Genomic DNA, 19007 nt, shown 5'->3' on the forward strand with positions numbered 1-19007 from the left:
AGCAGGAGTAGGGTTTTACCTCCATCGAGAGGGCCCGAACCTGGATAAAAACATCGTGTCCCTTGTCTCTTGTTACCATCCGCCTAGATGCACAGTTCGGGACCCCCTACCTGAGATCCACCGGTTTTGACACCGATAGGGACCAATAAACTAGGACGAAGGTAGTAGAACAATAATTAAACACAAACATGCAAAAGTTAAAAATACTCAAATGCAAGAATGCAACGGGTGATGATGCTGGGATGGAAGTAATTGTTAGACTTCAGCAATTGCCAGATTGTGTGTTCACTTAAGCACAAATACAGTAGGCTATATATTGTACTGTAAGACGAATCAACAAAAATTCATTGAATCTTCAAATCCATAACTCGAAACAAGTCAAGAACCACATTACATCCCCTAGCATTTAGATCACTAAACATATTATCTTCACAGAAAATGCTAGACTTACGGATAGTTTTTACGGATTTTGCCTACGGACTCGTTTCCCAAGAAATCATCTCCCCCCTATTTCTAGTGGTGGCCCCCCTCTCCTTTGATTCCCAACCCCATCTTGACAGCTCATCCCGTAACCGGATTCCCATGCAAAACATCTGTAGGTCATTATATTGCGGGCTGAGGGGGGAAGGGCATTATATTGCGGGCCTAGTACAAATGGGGTTCAAAATCGAGTTGTCTTCGCCTGGATCCGCTCCTGCTCCTTCTTGTGTGCTTTGGAAGATTGCACTATCCAAATAGATCGTCTAAAGTAGATTTTTGTCGGAAACAAAGAAATGAGATGTTGATATGTTGTGTGAATTTTTTTTGCGGAATATGTTGTGTGATTATTAGCTTGTGCATGCCATCATATAATTATTTAGTACTACAACTGTTCCAATCCAGTGATATGTTGATATAGACACTAGTAATGAATAAAGGTCGTTGCCCTGTTGTTCTTCGAGTTCCAATCAGATCTGCTTCATGCCGGCTTCTTCGATCTGGACGCCGATGAGTTCCGGCCTTCCTCTCGGAGATCTCCGCTATGGGTGCATGGCACTACTGGATATCTAGATCGGAATTGTTCCGGTCGTGTGCGCCCTTATCTTCGGCTAGAGAGGCTTCATGGGGGCGTGGCGGGAACTTTCATTGTCTTGCCGGGGCCATGGGACATGTCCAAATATAGGTTTCCATGTCATTGACAGTGGTGAAGAAAGTCATGTTGGTTGCAATAGGAGGCCTATAATGGCGTAGAGGAGTTTTGGTTGCGATGAAGACTTGCGGCATGGGTTTTTCCTGTGTGTTGGGTGGTGAGAACTTGCAGCAGCGGCCTTGGCAGGAGGGGACAACAACACATGCGGACAACATTTTTGGTAGTGCTTCTCGAGTACCGAGCCACGATTTCCAGGGTGAAAGCCCAAGGTCTGGCCTTCATTGGTTGTACCTGGCAATGATTTTGTTGAAGGCATTGTTTTGGGATCTTGGTCTTTTTCCAGGGTGAAAACTCAAGATACTTGGGCGACGACAATGCATGTGCCTTCACTACTAGAATTTTCCTCTTTGCCGAGTGTTAGGCTCTTTGCCGAGTGCATTATGTCGGACACTCGGCAATAGTATTTTTGCCAAGTACCTAACTCGGCAAAAACGTGAAACTCGGCAAGTAGGTACTTTGCCGAGTGTCGTGGAAAAAACGCTCGGTAAAACAACAAAACTCGGCTAACAGGGTTTTGTCGAGTGCTACACTCGGCAAAAGGGGTTCTTTACCGAGTGTCACACTCGGTAAAAGGAGGTCTTTGTTAAACTGCATAGTGTTGGTCCTAGAGGTTGCATATGACCTCGGATGAAGACGGTCCAAAAATCAAAGTTGTTCATTTTGATAAGATGGACAATTTCCATGTTGAGAACCTTTTCGTTTAGGCCATATTAATTATACTTTTTGGCATGCCAAATATTAATATAATCTCAAATGACCAAGGTGATGGCCATATTCACTGCATGGTTTATTATAATGGTCCCAAATTAGGCACATAGGGTGTGTCTTGACATTACAGACAATGTTGCCAAATAAAGTTTCCTACTTTTTTGTACAAAAAAATCAATTTTCATTTTCTAAGTGTAAAAAATGAGTGTTTTTTGTGAAGCAAGTACAAAAATCAGGGAGCAAAATGGCATCACTCCAATTATCACAGTAAGTAGACCATGTTTTATGCACAATTCACAAGTTTCAATGATTTTATAGTTTTCTAGCTACTTTCACATATTTAAATGACTTTATGTCAATATTTTGAAAGTAATTCAAATTTGAACAGCAAGTGTGTGATAGCTCTATCATAAAAATTAGCAAAAAAATAGGTACACAAGTAGTCATTATATGGGAGAACCACTTAGAGTTTTAAATATTCAACCTCTTGTTATGAATAGTCATGCCAACCATTTTGACCCCGTTTTGGAAAAAATTAAATAAAAAGAATACAAGTTTAAAAAAATGCAATCCTTTCGCATGGAGTTCTTTTATGTGTACTAGTTCAGAGGGAAAATACCAAACTTTCAATATAACTAATTTGAAAAAAAAATCCTTCACAAAACGGGCTATCGTATATGAACATTCATGACTTTCAAGTCAAAGGACCAAGGTGATGATCATATTCATTGCATAGTTTATTATAATGTTTCCAAGTCAGACACATAGGTGCATCTTGACATTACAAACAATGTTGCCAAATAGAGTTTCCTACTTTTTTCTACAAAAATTTAATTTTCATTTTCTAAGTGTAAAAAATGGGTGTTTTTTGTGAAGCAAGTACAAAAATCAGGGTGCAAAATGGCACCACTCCAATTATCACAATAAGTTGACCATATTTTATGCACAATTGACAAGTTTCATGGATTTTCTAGTTTTCTAGCTACTTTCGCACATTTAAATGACTTTATGTCAATTTTTCGAAAGTAATTCAAATTTGAACTGCAAGTGTGTGATAGCTATGTCATAAAAATTAGCAAAAAATATTTTTAGGTACACAAGTAGTCATTATATGGGAGAACCACTTAGCAATTTGAGAGATTCAACCTCTTGTTATGGATAGCCATTTAACCATTTTGACCTGTTTTGAAAAAATTGAAAGAAAAAGAATACAAGTTTAAAGAAATGCAATCCTTTTGCATGGAGTTATTTTAGGTGTACTAGTTGCGAGAAAAATACCAAACTTTCAATATATCTAAGTTGAAAAAAAAATCCTTCACAAAACAGGCTATCGTGTATGAACATTCATGACTTTCAAGTCAAAGGACCAAGGTGATGGTCATATTCATTGCATAGTTTATCATAATGTTCCCAAATTTGACACATAGGTGCATCTTGACATTACAAACAATGTTGCCAAATAGAGTTCCCTTATTGTTTTGCACAAAAAAATCAATTTTCATTTTGTAAGTGTCAAAAATGGGTGTTTTTTTCGAAGTAAGTACAAAAACCAGGGTGCAAAATGGCACCACTCCAATTATCACCATAAGTAGACCATATTTTATGTGCATTTACCACGTTTCATGGATTTTCTAGTTTTCTAGCTACTTTCACATATTTAAATGACTTTATGTCAATTTCCCGAAAGTGATTCAAATTTGAACTACAGGTGTGTGATAGCTCTGTCATAAAAATTAGCAAGAAATATTTTTAAGTACAACAGTCATTATATGGGAGAAGCACTTAGAGTTCGGAGAGATTCAAACTCTTGTTATGAATAGCCATGTCGACCATTTTGACCCCGTTTTAAAAAAAATTCACTTTCTTTGAGTAAAAGATGGATATAAAATGGCATCACTCCAATTTTCACAAAAAATAGACCATATTCAATACCAAATCCCTCTTTTTTGATTCATTTGCATATTTCTAATATTTTTTGATATTTTCGAGTGTTGCACTCGGTAAAAGTCAGACTAAGAAAACACACTCTCAACCAATTGCACGAAGTCACATGGATCGATGACGTGGCGGTCTTCCTTTACCTCGCCGGCTCCTTTCCCTCTCTCTCCTTATCTCCTCCCTCTCAATCACAGCCACTAACATCTCCTCTATCTTTCTTCTCTATCTTCTCACACCATGCACATCTCGCTGTCCACCACCGGCCGCCGGAGAAGAGCGGAAGACCGGCGACTTGGGCGGCGCCCTGTGCAGGCATGTTGTTCAGCCAGCCGGTCGCGACGCTGGCCAAGTTCAACCTCGAGCATGGCAGTGGCCCGGACATCTACGGCATCTTGGAGATCGACGGCTTCAACTTGCTATGCGGCTCGCCGGCGTGATGCGTGTGCGTTGTCCGGCGTTGTACGTACGTGTGTTGTGTTTGCATGTTGATGCATGCATGCTTGTGTATTGCCTATTGATGTATGTGTGTGGCTTCGCCGGCGGTATGCGCGTACATGCTTTGGATTAGAAGCTCGCCGCCTGATGTGTAAATGTACTGACGAGATGAGCAACTAGACAACGATAGATAGACCCGTCCGTCGTCTTGAGCCCCGCCCCTACCGCAAGCGCGACGAGCTCCGGTCATGATCGAGCGTCCCCGGCTGTGTCTTTTTTTTTCTGTAAAAAAGCTTTACCGAGTGCACCATTCGGACAAACATTTGTGACACCTGGCAAACTAACTGATTTCCTCCGTTTTCGTTCTCTGTTAGTAGCTTTTTGAGTTTAAATCTTTGTCGAGCGCCATGAAAACACTCGGCAAACATGTCACCGAGTGTCCGACAAATGGTTCTTGGCAAAACTTCTGTTTGCCGGAAGGGGTACACCGGATGTCCTTTGCCGAGTGTAACACTCGGCAAAACCTTTGCCGAATATTTTTTGCTCTTTGCCGAGTTTTTCTGGTACTCGGTAAAGGCGCGGATTCTAGTGATGCTTACTTTCTTCTTAGAGACGTCACTTTTAGATAATCTCTTTTTGGTGGTGGTTGAGTGTTTGGTCTTGCGGATGTTTTATCACTGCGACGGGGTTTTTGTTTTATATTTATCTTTTTTTGGCTATGTGCATCCTTTGTCTTTTAATATTGTAGAAGTGCATACTCTAGCCAATGCAACCAAAAAACCGATCTAATGGAAGAGACTAGGCAACACATTATATATCAACAGATATCTTGTTGGTGCAGAGGTAGGGTGTAATTGGTATTTTTATAATATTAATATATTCCCGAGTGCGGCTAATCTGCACCCGGGCTCATCTGCACCCCCGCTTAGAAAAAAAATTCAAAACAAATACTAGAAAAATTCAAAAAATTCCAAATTCTTTTGTGGTGGTAGATAATTTGACGCGTGAGGTGCGCACCAAAATTCAACTCATTTGAGCATCTGAGCAGCTCTCGGCAAAAAAGACAAAATCAGGGTCTGTAAAAATGTTTACTGTTCATGCACTGTTTTGATCCGATTTGTCATTTTTGCCGAGAGCTGCTCAGATGTCCAAATAAGTTGAATTTTGGTGCGCACCTCATGCTTCAAATTATCTACCACCACAAAAAAAATTGGAATTTTTTAAAATTTTCTAGTATTTTTTTTGAATTTTTTGCTGAGAGGGAGCAGATGAGCCCGGGCACCATTTTGAGTTTTCCTATATTCCCTTTATATATATAGAAAAAGTAAAGTTAAATACTTTGGCCTTTCCCCTTACCATCCTATTGCTCACGCCTCGAACACGTACCCATTCCCATCGCGTAATTTCTTCTCCCTTGCACTCTACACTACTACAAAAAGGGCTGCTAATGGCGCACCTGTTTTCGCTACTAATGGCGCACTACAGGTGCGCCACTAGCACCACGCCATTAGTTTTTTTTTCTAATGGCGCATCTGTGGTGTGCCATTAGTATCTGGTATACTAATGCACTATTAGAATAGCCCACGGTGCGCCATTAGTATCTGGTATACTAATGGCGCACCATATAGAAGTGCGCCATTAGTAACAATTTTTTTTCAAATTCTTTCTTCAGAATTTTTTTAAAAAAAATTCAATTTTTTTCGTTTTTTCTTAATATCAGGTCACTATGGCTTAATCTCGGGTCAATATGCTTAATCTCAAGTCAAATCGCACTATGTGGTCAAACTTCCAGAAAGGTCACCCATCCTCACACTACTCCAGCCCAAGCACGCTTAACTTCAGAGTTCTATCCAACCCCAGCAACAGCTCACTTCACAGGCACTTGTTGACATATCTAGCGTATCAATCCTATTATACCTTGTTGATGTCTAGGACTTTGTTCATGTTTCAAAAAATATTTCAAACTTCCCGGTCATATTACATATCATTTTTTGAAAAAAAAATCAAAAATAAAAATTCAAAACCAATTTTTTTTCTATTACTAGTGGCGCACCGCATCCAAGGTGCGCCACTAGTAAGTTTGAATTTTTTTTTATTTTTTTTGCATCTAGATCTTGAAAGCCCCATATCTTTTTTTCTGTTAGGTTTTTGAGAATTTTGAAAATGTTTAACGGGGTTCCCCCAGTTAAATTTGGATGTAAGTTTTCGAGTAGATGATTTTTCATATAAAAAACTTTTTCGTCCGAGTTCGTATGCAAAAGTTATGCCCATTTTACAAATTTCCAGAGATATTTTGCATATAAGTTTTCGAGTAGATGATTTTTCATATAAAAAACTTTTTCGTCCGAGTTCGTATGCAAAAGTTATGCCCATTTTACAAATTTCCAGAGATATTTTGCAAATAAAGTCAAAATTCATATTTGTAAATTTTCCCAACAACTAGACCACATATCACATGGGAAACTTATTTTTTTTATTATTTTTTTGACATTTTTATTATTTTCTTTTATTTTTTAAAAAACTGAAAAGGCGGTCCACGGGGGGTGCATTCAGTGGAACTTTTGGGCCAAGTTAGTAATGGCGCACCGTGGGGTGGTGCGCCATTACTAGTTAAACTAGTAATGACGCACCACACCCACGGCGCGCCATTACTAGTTTTGAAAAAAAAATGAAATTTTTTTGAATTTTTTTTTGAAAAAACTTAGTAAAGGCGCACCAGTGGACTGTGCGCCATTACTAATTAAAACTAGTAATGGCGCACTGTCCACAGGTGCGTCATTGCTAACAATTTTATTTTTATTTTTATTTTTACTTTTTTTTAAACTACTAATGGCGCACGGTGGGTGTGGTGCGTCATTACTATGTCAACTAGTAATGACGCACTGTCCCACGGTGCGCCATTAGTAACATTTTTTTTTTCAAAACTTCTAATGACCCACCTGTATGTGGTGCGCCATTAGATTAATGACGCACCACATGTCTGATGCGTCATTAGTGGCCATATCATCTATACCCCTTTTCTTAATAGTGCTAGGGAGGTCACCGCCGCGTGCTACCACCGGCTCCACACGCGCCGCCGAGCCCGTAGGTGTGGAGAGAGCAAGGTAGGAAGGAGCAGTGGAAATCGAGGGGGAATAATAAAACTTAAAAGGAACACCACATTGAACTTTATCTGAGCATCCCTTTCCTTGTGCGTGGGGAGGGAGGAATGAAGGAAGCATCCGCATGCCTTTGATGATTCGTTTCCGAAAGAAGACGCTTGCGGGCACTCGGTCCCACCGAGCAGTACAGTACATAGATACGACACCGCACCGATCGTGGACACTCCTCCATCGCCATCGCCATCGCCACCGCACCGATCATGGATACTGCTCCGCCGCCGGCCGGAAACAGTACGACGGAGCAGCGAACAGAATACTTCAAATTCTTATGGAAGTGGCGCAAATACCTGCTGCTGCTCGCCATGCTGGTTGCCAGCGTCACCTACGCGGCCGGTCTCAACCCACCGGGCGGCGTTAGGTCCGACGAGGAGCCGGCGCTGTCGGCGGCCCGCCAGAAACGCATCGGCGACCCGGTTCTCCTGGCCACCAGCCCGCGTCGGTATGCCGCCTTCTTCTACTGCAACGCCGCCGCCTTTGTCACGTCCCTTGTCGTCATCATGTTCCTGCTGGACCGGCGCATCAGCGGCAACCGCGTTGGCCTCGCCGTGCTCAGCTCTGCCATGCTGCTCGACCTGCTCGCCCTCGTGGCTGCCTTCATCGCTGGGAGCTGCCGCAACGTGGTCGCGTCCATCTACGTCTCGGCGCTGTTCGCCCTCGTCTTCGCCATCCTCTGCGTGTACAAAGACCGGAGGAAGGCGGCGGTCAGGACAAGCGTGGACAAGTTCCTGATGCTGCTCTCCACCTTCGCGACGCCGCTGACCTACGGCGCGGGGTTGTCTCCGCCGGGAGGCTTCTGGAGCCAGACCGAGGCCGGGCATCGCGCGGGCGCCCCGCTGCTGCATGACGGGCCCTACAAGATCCGCTACAATGTCTTCTTCTACGCCAACGCCAACTCATTCGTGGCGTCCCTCGCCATCATCATGCTGGTCATGAGCAGGACGGCCAGCGGCAGCATCATCCGGTCGTATCTGTTGTCGGTGTGCCTTCTGGTGGAGCTGCTTGGCCTACCAGCTGCCTTCGCCGCCGGTAGCTCCACGAGGGTCGACACCACCATGTACGTCGTCTGCCTCGCGGCTGCGGCGCTCCTCATGATTGTGCTGCAGGTGGCGGCCATGTTCCTGCGTACCAGGATGCTCATGTGCAACACTTCGCCAGGACAACCAGACGCGTACGTGATTAATTAACCTCCTCGATCATGTACAAGTTAATTTACAACAAGCTTCATTTCAATAACTAGCAGGACCTGGGTGAGCTAATTTATTAGTGTCCGTCACTTGGACATATAGAAACGGGATTCGGGCTAATGGTCAGGAAGAAGACGGAGACGAAGAAGATGTCATCCGTGTGGAGAGGACAAACAACATCGAAAATGGGCAGGTAGGCCACATGGTGGAGTCGCGGTCAATTCTGCTGCTGCTGGCAACGCTCGCAGCGACGGTGACGTACCAGGCAGGGTTGAGCCCGCCCGGCGGCGTCTGGCCGCATAACAACGACCAAGGGCATCCAGATCACATCCCCGGGAACCCGATCCTCCTCGACATTCACCCCAAGAGGTACAAGGCGTTCTACTACTGCAACACGGCGGCGTTTGTGGCGTCGCTGGTTGTCATCGTCATCGTCCAGAGCAACGAGCTGAGCTCGGGCACCACCATCAGGCGGGTCACGCTCAAGACGGCCATCATACTGGGTCTGTACGGCCTCATGGGTGCCCAAGTCGCCGGGAGCTCCCCGGATGCCCCCACCACCATCCAGTGGCGGAGCCAGCTATCTGGCAAGGCCTGGCAGCTGCCACACCTAAATTTGAACCAAATGTACTAATACGCCTATGTGCTAGACATGGACCTGGTACTACAAGTACGTAGCTGGTGGGGATGATGTAAAACTCTGCCGAACAGAGTACGAGTACATGCATGATAATAGAATATGGTATTTAAATTTGGATTTCAGTTGTATTTGCAAAATACAAAGTATTTATATATCTAATATTCTAGACAGTTTTTGGTCAGTTGCATTTTACATGCTTTTCTCGTTCATAAGCTCCGCCACACCTGAAAATTATTTCTGCATTCGCCACTGCCACCATCTACATCTTTGCCCTGGCCGTCACCGTCTTCGTCTACTCCATCGCCAATGTCTTGTCGGGTAGGCTCATAGCAAGGGTGAAGCTCATGTTCAATAGGCATGCAGAGTTGTTGCATCTCTCTAATGGCCGACCTGATGGGTCCGTGGCCGAGGACGGTAAGACTGGTGACCAACTCGAAAGGAAGCGCCAGTTCTTGCTGCAAATCGCCATCCTCGGTGCCACCATTACGTACCAAACCGGACTGAACCCGCCAGGCGGGTTTTGGCCGGAGAGCAAGGCCGAGGGGTCGCTTATCACTGGCGACCCTGTCCTCCTTGACCACTACAGGATCAGGTACCGGGTGTTCTTCTACTGCAACGCCACAGGATTCATGGCATCGATCACCACCATCTTCCTGCTGGTGAACCAGAAGCTAAACAAGCAGGGCTTCCGGAGCAAGGCGCTCCAGTTCTCCGTCATGGTCGGGCTTCTGGGCCCAGTGGGCGCTTACGCCGCCGGCAGTTGCCGGCAGCTGCACACAACCATCTTCGTCTTTGCGCTTGTGGCCGCGGTGGTCGTCTTCCTCTTCATGCAGATCCTACTTATCGTGTTGGCAAGGAGCATCCCCTGTCTACGGATGCCATGGCTTCCCAAGGGGTTGTTTGAGCCACTGGTATCATCGTCGACTTGGCTGCCCCGCAAGAACAAAAGCAACGATGAAAGGTACGTGAAACGCAAGTACTTGATGTTGGTTGGCATCCTTGGAGCAAGCATGACCTACCAGGCGGGTCTCGCGCCTCCTGGTGGGACATGGGGCGACGACGATAAAGCGTCGTCCCCGTCGCCATCATCATCACCACACCCACTTAGCGTTGGTAACTCGATCCTACTCAACTCCAACCCGACACGGTACCAGATCTTCTTCTACTGCAATGCGACATCATTCATGGCCTCCATCATCGTCATCATCCTGCTGATGCAGTTTGCCATGAAGCTGCAAAGAGCACCCCTGTGGGTGCTGCAAGCTGTCGTGGTGCTGGATCTACTCAGCCTGCTAGGCGCCTAGGCCGTCGGCAGCTGCAGGGACTGGGAGACGTCGGTGTACGTCATCGTGCTCGTCGCCGCCTTGGTCATCTTCATCACGATCTACGTGTTGCTGTTTGACGACATGTGGCGGAACTACTTTTCTGATACGAAAAGGATGGTGTGGAAGTACTTGACAAGAAGCAATGGTAGTGATCAGTCAGTCGCGGCCGGTACACCAGTGTAGTTTTTTTGACACTTCTTGTCTACATTCCCTTCAATGAGGAATTGGACCTTGGATGTTTGAGGCCACTTCAACTGTTATTTGGGAGTCAGGCAATTTGTTCATTCGCTGACTTTCTTTAGCTCAATCTCTTATCCTGCACATTCTGCAATTCTTTGGCGATCATAAGATTCCAAACAGCAACAACTGAACCATATTACGTCTCATGAATTTTTGTTTGCAGTTCCAACTTCCAACCACGATTTCCATCTAACGCAGTCCTAGTGAATAGATAAACCAAACAAGACGACAATTTCTGCCAAATGAAACTACTACCACAGATAACTATATGTTGATGAGCACTTTTTAGCTACACATGGGAGCTCACATAGACATACATTATGAGTGAGATAAAACAGGGCACAATGCCATCCATCTCACTAGTCAGTACACTAGTACAGTAGTCATTAACCAGATAAAAACATACAGGCACTAGTAGATATATAACAATAACTAAACACAAACATGGACAAATTCAAAAAACTAAAAAAACAAGAATGCAAGGGACGATGATGCTAGTTCAAGGTGGCAACGGGGACGGGGATAACCGGGGATGACTCCACCATCCCCGCCCCGATCCCCGCCAATCCCCATACCCGCGATCCCCGTGAAGCTTCACGGGGACAAAACGGCCCCCATCCCCGCTAATATCGGGTACCCGATACCCTCAGGTATCCATGGGGATTTCAAAAGCTGACTAGGATAGGTGAGATTGGAGAAGACATGGTTGTTGGGAGAGGTGGAGAAAAATAATTATGTGAAATATCTACGTATTAATCTATATATTCTGCATTTGTAGTACGAATGGCATAGTTTTCGGGTATCCATGGAGTCCCCATGGGGGAATTCTATACCCATCCCCGCCACGCGAGACTAACGGGTACCCACCAGACAATACCCATGGGGCTAATTTGTCCCTCATCCCCGCTCCATGACGGGTAAATCCCCGCGGGTACCCGTCCCCACGGGGAATATTGCCATCTTGAATGCTAGTATGGAAGTAATTGTCAAATTAAAACCCGGTAATCTCCCTACTGATGTGAAGATGGTACAGAACTAACTGGTCCAAGTAGCAAGCAATGATAGTGCATACATAACAGGAGATAGATATGGCCTACACAACTTTTGGAGATTATTTATGCTACATACAGTATATATATTTTAACATATTATTCATTTCATCATGGTTGACTTCCTTTTCTTTTCCATCTTTCACATTGAATAAAAAGGACAGACACAGTGCTAGAAGCTCCCACACCAGGTGGGGTTTGGGGAAGGATTATGCGAGGCAAGGAATTTAACAACTCCAGCTGTTACCAGATTGTGTGCTCACTTAAGCACAAACAAAGCATAGATTCTATATTGTATTGTAAGACGATTCAACAGAAGCTGACTGACTCTCCAAATTCATAACTGATAACAAGTTAGGAACTACTCCCTCCGTCCCATAATGTAAGACGTTTTTTGACACACGAGTCTTGCATTATAGGACGGAGGGAGTACATTGCATGTCTCCTCTGCTCTATTTCTGTACACACGAGTCCAAGATAGATATCTTCACTTGCCCTCATTTCAAATTTCAAGAAGGCCCTATGCACTAAGCCTTGCGCCTCGTACTCCCTCTATAAAGAAATATAAGAGCGGAGGCCCAAGCTAGGCCGCCTTTTAGAAAACTTCACCTTTCAGGAAAATATTAAACAATATCATCTACTCCCTCCGTAAAGAAATATAAGAGTGATCTAAACGCTCTTATATTTCTACATGTCTCACTTGCCCTTTGCATTTATACTATGGACCCAGTATACTATTTCCATTATACTAGCCCAGGGCCAAACTAGGCCGCCGTACAAAACACTTCACCTTTCAGGAAAATATTAGACAAAATCATCTACATTACTCTTGCCCTTTGGCTTATCACTACAGACCTAGTAAATTATTTCCATTATGCTATCCAAGGCCCAAACTAGGCTCCTTTTAGAACACTCTTTCAGGAAACTGTTATACAAAAATCATCTACGTTATTCAGCTGTCATTTGGCTTATTACGACAGACCTAGTAAACTACTCCCTCCGTAAAGAAATATAAGAGCGTTTAGTGCGTTTAGTGATCTAAACGCTCTTATATTTCTTTACGGAGGGAGTATTTAACATTATCCTAGCCAAGACCCAAACTAGGCGGCCTTTTTGAACAGACTGTATTTCAGGAAAATATTAGACAGAAATCATCTGCATTACACACTTGTCATTTGGCTTATTACTACGGAAGGACGGACCTAGTACACTATTCTTACACTTGTATGGTCGCATCTATAACTGATTTATGAGAAATATCTTACCACACAACGCAAAACAAGAAAGATTCTCTGAAACTGCACAGATACACTAAATAGAAAATGGATCTTGACAGCAGCATTATCACGCAATCACAGTTTCAGGAAAAAGGAACACACAACAGTTTACTATCATTTGAAATAGATAATCCTCTGATCACCGACTGAAATTTGAGTGCGACCCAACATCCTAAGGTAACATAACTTAAATTGTACACTACTAGAGTCATGAGCAACAGCTTAGTAGTATCCTCAGATCTGATGGCGGATCTGGCATAATGAAGTAGGGAGATGATTTCTAGGCCTCACCATAGGTATCCGGGTATCTTGATGCGGAGGAAGAGCATGGCCATGGCGTAGGCGATGACGATGGCGGCGACGCCGGCGCCGCCGAAGGAGACGCGCAGGCTGCGGGGCCTGGTGCGGTCGACCGCCAGATCGAGGAGGATGACCCCGACGCCCCCGAGGAGGAACATGAAGCCGGAGGAGAGGCCCTCGATGATGTACTGGCCGTTGACGCGGCCTGGGAGGAAGACGACGGGGCGGACGGCGCCGGTGGCCGGGTCCTGCGAGCTGCCGATGCCCGGGGGCTCGACGATGACGTCGTAGACGAGGCCGGAGACGACGGCGAAGTAGGTGAACAGGATGAGGGAGAAGACGACCATCGGGGACGGGAGCGCCAGGTTGGACGGCAGCTTCAGGCGGGTGCGCGGCGGCTGGAGGAAGGCGAAGGGGACCACGCGGAGCGCGTGGAAGAAGGGGTCCATGGAGTCGAGCCCGGATCCGTGGCTCTGGGCGGCCGCGGCCGCCGCCGCCGCTGCCGCCGAGGCGCTCCCGCCGGCGTGCTCCGATCTGGGAGCCATGGAGACTTGGGGGATTTGGGTCTGGTGTGTGTGGGCCGTGGGGGATGGTCAGTGGTGATGAAGCCGGATCGCACACATCTTAAAGCAGAGCACGCACTAGGTTTTTTTTTTTGCCTTAAAAAACTAGTTTTTTTTAGCACCACGCACTAGTGAGTATGTCGACTAACAGTTTGAAAAAACAGAGTATCGACTAACAAATTGAGAAAAGCAATTCTATCGTGGATGGATGCACCGTCCGTGCTTGCTTTGAGATTCGTTATGTACTTTCATTTTTACTGTTTTCCAGAATTTATCTTGTTTTAAAGTGTATTATTAGGATTTTTATTCCCGTCCAAGGTGTACCTTAATGTTTCATTGTGTATCGGTAAACCCTATCCAAAACAAGTGCGTTCTTTTTTACGCCACATCCACTCTGAGACCCTTAATCGTCATCGTACTTCGGCAGCAGCTATGCAGGGTGATGGTGGATGTGCGTGATGCCGGACTAAGACATTGGTACGTATCTTAAATTAGCTTCACCCCCACATAAACACTTATTACATAGATAAGATATCCGTACTTCATTATTACTCCCTCCGTAAAGAGATACAAGCACACTTGAAGATTTTCACCGTCACAACACTTCCACTCGCAAACAGAGATAACTTGAAGGCATTTACAATAAACCTCTACAAGAGGCAAACAAGTATTTCCTTAGAGCATTACTAGTAGTACCCCTAAACCCTCAAACCCTCAAAAATAACCGCTTTTTTACGGGTTGAGACGAAAAAATCGTAAAGAATAGAACCCCTTAACCCTTAAACCCTTAAATTTTTTTAGAGGCTCAACCCCTATTCTCCTTCCCAGCCTGTAGAAACAGGGGTTGGCAGCCCGACCCCTCCCCGACCCGGTTCTCTCGTCAGTTTCGCGCGGGAGGGAGTTTTCAGCTCCCCTGGGAGTTTTCAGCTCCCCTCCCCAGATCCGGCCGCCGCCGGCCTCCGGCCACCCTGCCCGGCGGCCCTCCCGCCGCGCCGCGCCCCGTCGCGCACCGCCCCGGCCGCCCCTCCGCCTCCCCGCCCCGTCGCGCATCGCCCCGCCGCCTCCCCGCCCCGGCCGCGCCTCCTCCTCCCCGCCCCGGCGTCCCCTCCCTCCTCCCTTGCGCCGCCGCGGCCCGGCCGCCCTCCCGCCTCCCCCTCCCGCCTCCCCTCCCGCCGGCCGCCCCTCGAGGAGCCGCGCCCCGGTTGTCGTGGTTCTAAGCCTGACAGTAGAGTGGGGGGTAGGTATGGAGAGGCAAGGTCCTAGCTATGGAGAGGTTGTAAGCACAAAGGATGTACGAGTTCAGGCCCTTCTCGGAAGAAGTAACAGCCCTACGTCTCGGAGCCCGGAGGCGGTCGAGTGGAATATGAGTGTATGAACTACAAGGTGCCGAACCCCTCTGCCTGTGGAGGGGGGTGGCTTATATAGAGTGCGCCAGGACCCCAGCCAGCCCATGTAGGAGAGGGTTTAAGGTGAGTTAAGTCTGGGGCGTTACTGGTAACGCCCCACATAAAGGCCTTTATACTATCATAAAGTCTACTTGATTACAGGCCGTTGCAGTGCAGAGTGCCTCTTGACCTCCTGGTGGTCGAGTGAGTCTTCGTGGTCGAGTCCTTCAGGCCAGTCGAGTGAATCCTCGTTGGTCGACTGGAAGGCGACCTCTTCTAAGGATGTCCTAGGGTAAGTTACTTGGATCAGGTCCATGACCCTACCCTAGGTACATAACCCCATCATTAGCCCCCGAATGGATTGAGGCTTCGAGTGAAGAAGGAGTTGATGTTGTTTCCGATTAACCTTTGCGCTCCAGTTGTGCGCTGTTCTGGACCAAAGAATCCCTTTGTCGACAGGAAACAACTTGCCTTCAGTCGACTTGATCCATTCTGTTTTTGCGTCGAGTGATCTTTCAGGCTTCGACGATCTCCGAGCGACGGATCGCCGGAAACACCGCGCCTGACAGACTGATTTGTTGCTCGCGGATTCCGCGGGATGCGAAATTTTGGGGCGCGCGCGAAGCGGGGCGGACCGCGGCGTTCGGATGGGACGGGGCATGGACGCCTCGATCTCCGCGCCGCCTTTTTCGCCACGTATCCCGTCTGCATAACTGTTCCAGATATGATTAGATCGACCGGGCCCACCTGTCATCCACTCGGAAGGGACCTTATAAATGTGCCCGGCGAGGATTTCTGTGCTGCGCCTTAGCATTCTCCCCCTCTCTCTGCTTCCTTCCTCCCTGCTCAGCGTGCTCGCTCTCGCCCCCGCACCACTTCCCTTCGCGCATCTCGCCGGCGACCATGGCCAAGGAGAAGACGGCGGCGCTGGAGCGTGCAAAGAAGGCGTCGGCGTCGGAGAAGGCGAAGGGGAGATCCACCAGCCGTGGAGGGTCCTCGTCCAGATCCCGCCTGCCGAAAGGCTGGGTCCAAGGAGACTGGATCCAGTCGACCATCACTGAGAATGACATTCTCGACATGGCCAACGAGGGCTTGATCCCTCACGGAGCTGCGAGGCTTCCGGGGAAGGAGTGGCAGCCTCAGCCAGAAGAGGGTGAGTGTGTGCTTTTGGCCACCCATGTGGATCGTGGGTTTTCCTTGCCGCCGAGTGTTTTCTTTCGTGGCTTCTTGAATTTCTTCGGAGCGCAACTCCACCACTTTACCCCAAACTCCATTGCCTATCTTGCTGCGTTCGTGTCCATGTGTGAGGGTTTCTTGGGCTGTCGACCGCACTGGGGTTTGTTCAAACATATATTCACGTGTCGATCTCAGACCGTGAAGAAGGCGAGCCCAGGTGATGAGAGAACCCGAGTCGTCCAAATGTGCGGAGGCCTGGGGATTTAGGTGAGGAATAAGAGCACCTTCCCGCCCATGACCTTTCCCGAGTCCGTCAGAGGCTGGCAGTCGACTTGGTTCTACTGCCAGGTCCAGTCAACGCCAGGGCAGTCGAGTGGACTCCCTCCGTTCACCATGGACCGAGTGAGCAAGCCTTCCCCTCTGAAGCTGATTCCGGAGGAGAAAGCTGACGTGAAGATGTTGATGGAGCGCGTGGTGCAGTTGGTTCGGGAGGGAGTGACGGGCATGGACCTCCTGGAGGTTTTCCTCAGGCGTCGCATCCAGCCTCTCCAGTTCCGGAGCCACTGCATGTGGTTGTACTGTGGGACCGAAGACGAGACTAGAGTCCATCCAGAAGCAGTCGACGATGTCACTCTGGAAAGATGGATGGCAGCCGTCACCGGAAACAAGGACAACCCACGCGGAGCCAGAAGGATTCCTCCACTCGACCACAACAGCGACTCAAACAAGGTACACTTGCTCTGCTCTCCACTGCGCCCTCGTCGTATTCATTTCTGTTAACCCTGCCGACTGGTCGACTGATCCTTGTCTGGGCATCTGCTAGGCCCTCACCGAGCTGTACTCGATGCCCAATGGGGCACAAGCTTCGACTGAGGAGGGCGAGGCGAGCGGGGGCGAGAGCCAGGAAGAGGAGGAATGGGACTCGGATGTTGCAGAGGATGATGACGACGATGATGATGATGTCGGTGATGAAGACGACGTCGAGGACGAGGAAGAGGAGGAGGAGGAGGTCGTACCGCCGCGCTCAGAAAGGCGGTCGAAGCTTGTCCACGACCCTTCGACCGAACGTGGTAAGGGGGTTGTGACTGCCACCCAGTCGACCAAGCGCCCTCGGACCACCTCTCCGGTGCCGACTAAAAAGGCGCCGAAGCAGCCCAGGGCGGCCTCGTCAAAGCCGATCAAACTCTTGCCGAAGATGAAGGTGTCCATCCCCACCATATCAGGGTAACTGTGCTGCTCATATTTTCTTATTCTGTGTGAACTTTATCTCTGGTCGACGCTGAAGTTAGTCGACTGATCCTTTGGAGTTGCAGTGCTGCTACTTCTGAGACCTCGGCCCGGGCTGATGACCACGAGATGGAGGATGCAGCAACTTCGAACCCAGGTACTGTATTCTTAACACCGTTCTTAGTCGACTGACTCGCGATCTCTGATCCTGATTCTTCTCCGCAGCTCCACCCAACACTGTTATCAATCTCCCTGACGACGACGAGGATGAAGAACCACTGACACGCAGGAGGAGTCGGAAAGCGTCCGCCAGTAAGGTACCTCAGGATGTGACGGCGCCTGAGATTCTGACTGTGGAGGAAGAGAACACCACTCGACACACAGTGTCCTTCGCAAATCCACTGACGAGTGCTCAGCAGCCCTCCCTCTTTACGACGCACCACGTCCCAGAGGACCAAGCTGGCGCAGCGAAGGAGGCAATACGCCAGGCGGGACTCATGATGGAGCAGCTGAAGACCATCCGGGACGCGAGCCAGGCAGCTTATGACGCCAGTTCTGCCCTCCAAAGCAATGTCCAGGTCAGTCGACCGCTGTTTGTTCTGTTGGATATGCTACCAAAAACTTTTCTTTTCTGGAATTTATAGTAGTCACCCACTGGGTGTGTCGAATAAACTCCGTGTTAGCGGGGGCACGCTGAGTGCACCCGCTGGGTGTAGTCCCCAAGGCTAAGGTCGACTGCTGGCAGTCGGCCTTAGGCTTTATGATGTCAATCTTTCTGTCAGTCGACTGGTCGACTGGATTTCACAAACCGGTGGGGGCACGCTGAGTGCACCCACTGGGTGTAGTCCCCAAGGCTAAGGTCGACTGCTGGCAGTCGGCCTTAGGCTTTATGACGTCAATTTTTCTTTCAGTCGACTATGTCGACTGGATTTCACAAACCGGTGGGGGCACGCTGAGTGCACCCACTGGGTGTAGTCCCCGAGACTGTGGTCGACTGCTTGCAGTTGATCGCAGTCTTAGAGAATGCATCTCCTTTTTTTTTGAGGTCGACTGGTCGACTTTGTCTTCAACAGAATTAGTGGGGGCACGCTGAGTGCACCCACTGGGTGTAGTCCCCGAGACTACGGTCGAATGCTTGTATTTGGCTGTAGTCTTAGAAACGTGTGTTTATCCCTTTTTCACTCGGAAGTGAATTATATTTGACATTTAG

At 47.8% G+C, this 19007-nt stretch overlaps 2 protein-coding genes across 2 annotated transcripts; one reads left to right on the plus strand and one right to left on the minus strand.

Annotated features, from left to right (window-relative positions):
- Window positions 1–7611: 7611 nt before the first annotated feature.
- On the plus strand, window positions 7612–9291 carry LOC123083026 (uncharacterized). Its single transcript, XM_044505187.1, has 2 exons — window positions 7612–8599; window positions 8718–9291. The coding sequence occupies exons 1-2, from the start codon at window positions 7632–7634 to the stop codon at window positions 9247–9249; spliced, it is 1500 nt and encodes a 499-aa protein (XP_044361122.1). The 5' UTR covers window positions 7612–7631; the 3' UTR covers window positions 9250–9291.
- Window positions 9292–13157: 3866 nt separating this feature from the next.
- On the minus strand, window positions 13158–14049 carry LOC123088031 (oligosaccharyltransferase complex subunit ostc). Its single transcript, XM_044510177.1, has one exon. It carries the CDS (start codon window positions 13989–13991, stop codon window positions 13434–13436), a length of 558 nt encoding a protein of 185 aa, XP_044366112.1. The 5' UTR covers window positions 13992–14049; the 3' UTR covers window positions 13158–13433.
- Window positions 14050–19007: the final 4958 nt, after the last annotated feature.

This window comes from Triticum aestivum, chromosome 4A (assembly GCF_018294505.1).
Source record: "Triticum aestivum cultivar Chinese Spring chromosome 4A, IWGSC CS RefSeq v2.1, whole genome shotgun sequence".
Taxonomy (NCBI): Eukaryota; Viridiplantae; Streptophyta; class Magnoliopsida; order Poales; family Poaceae; genus Triticum; species Triticum aestivum.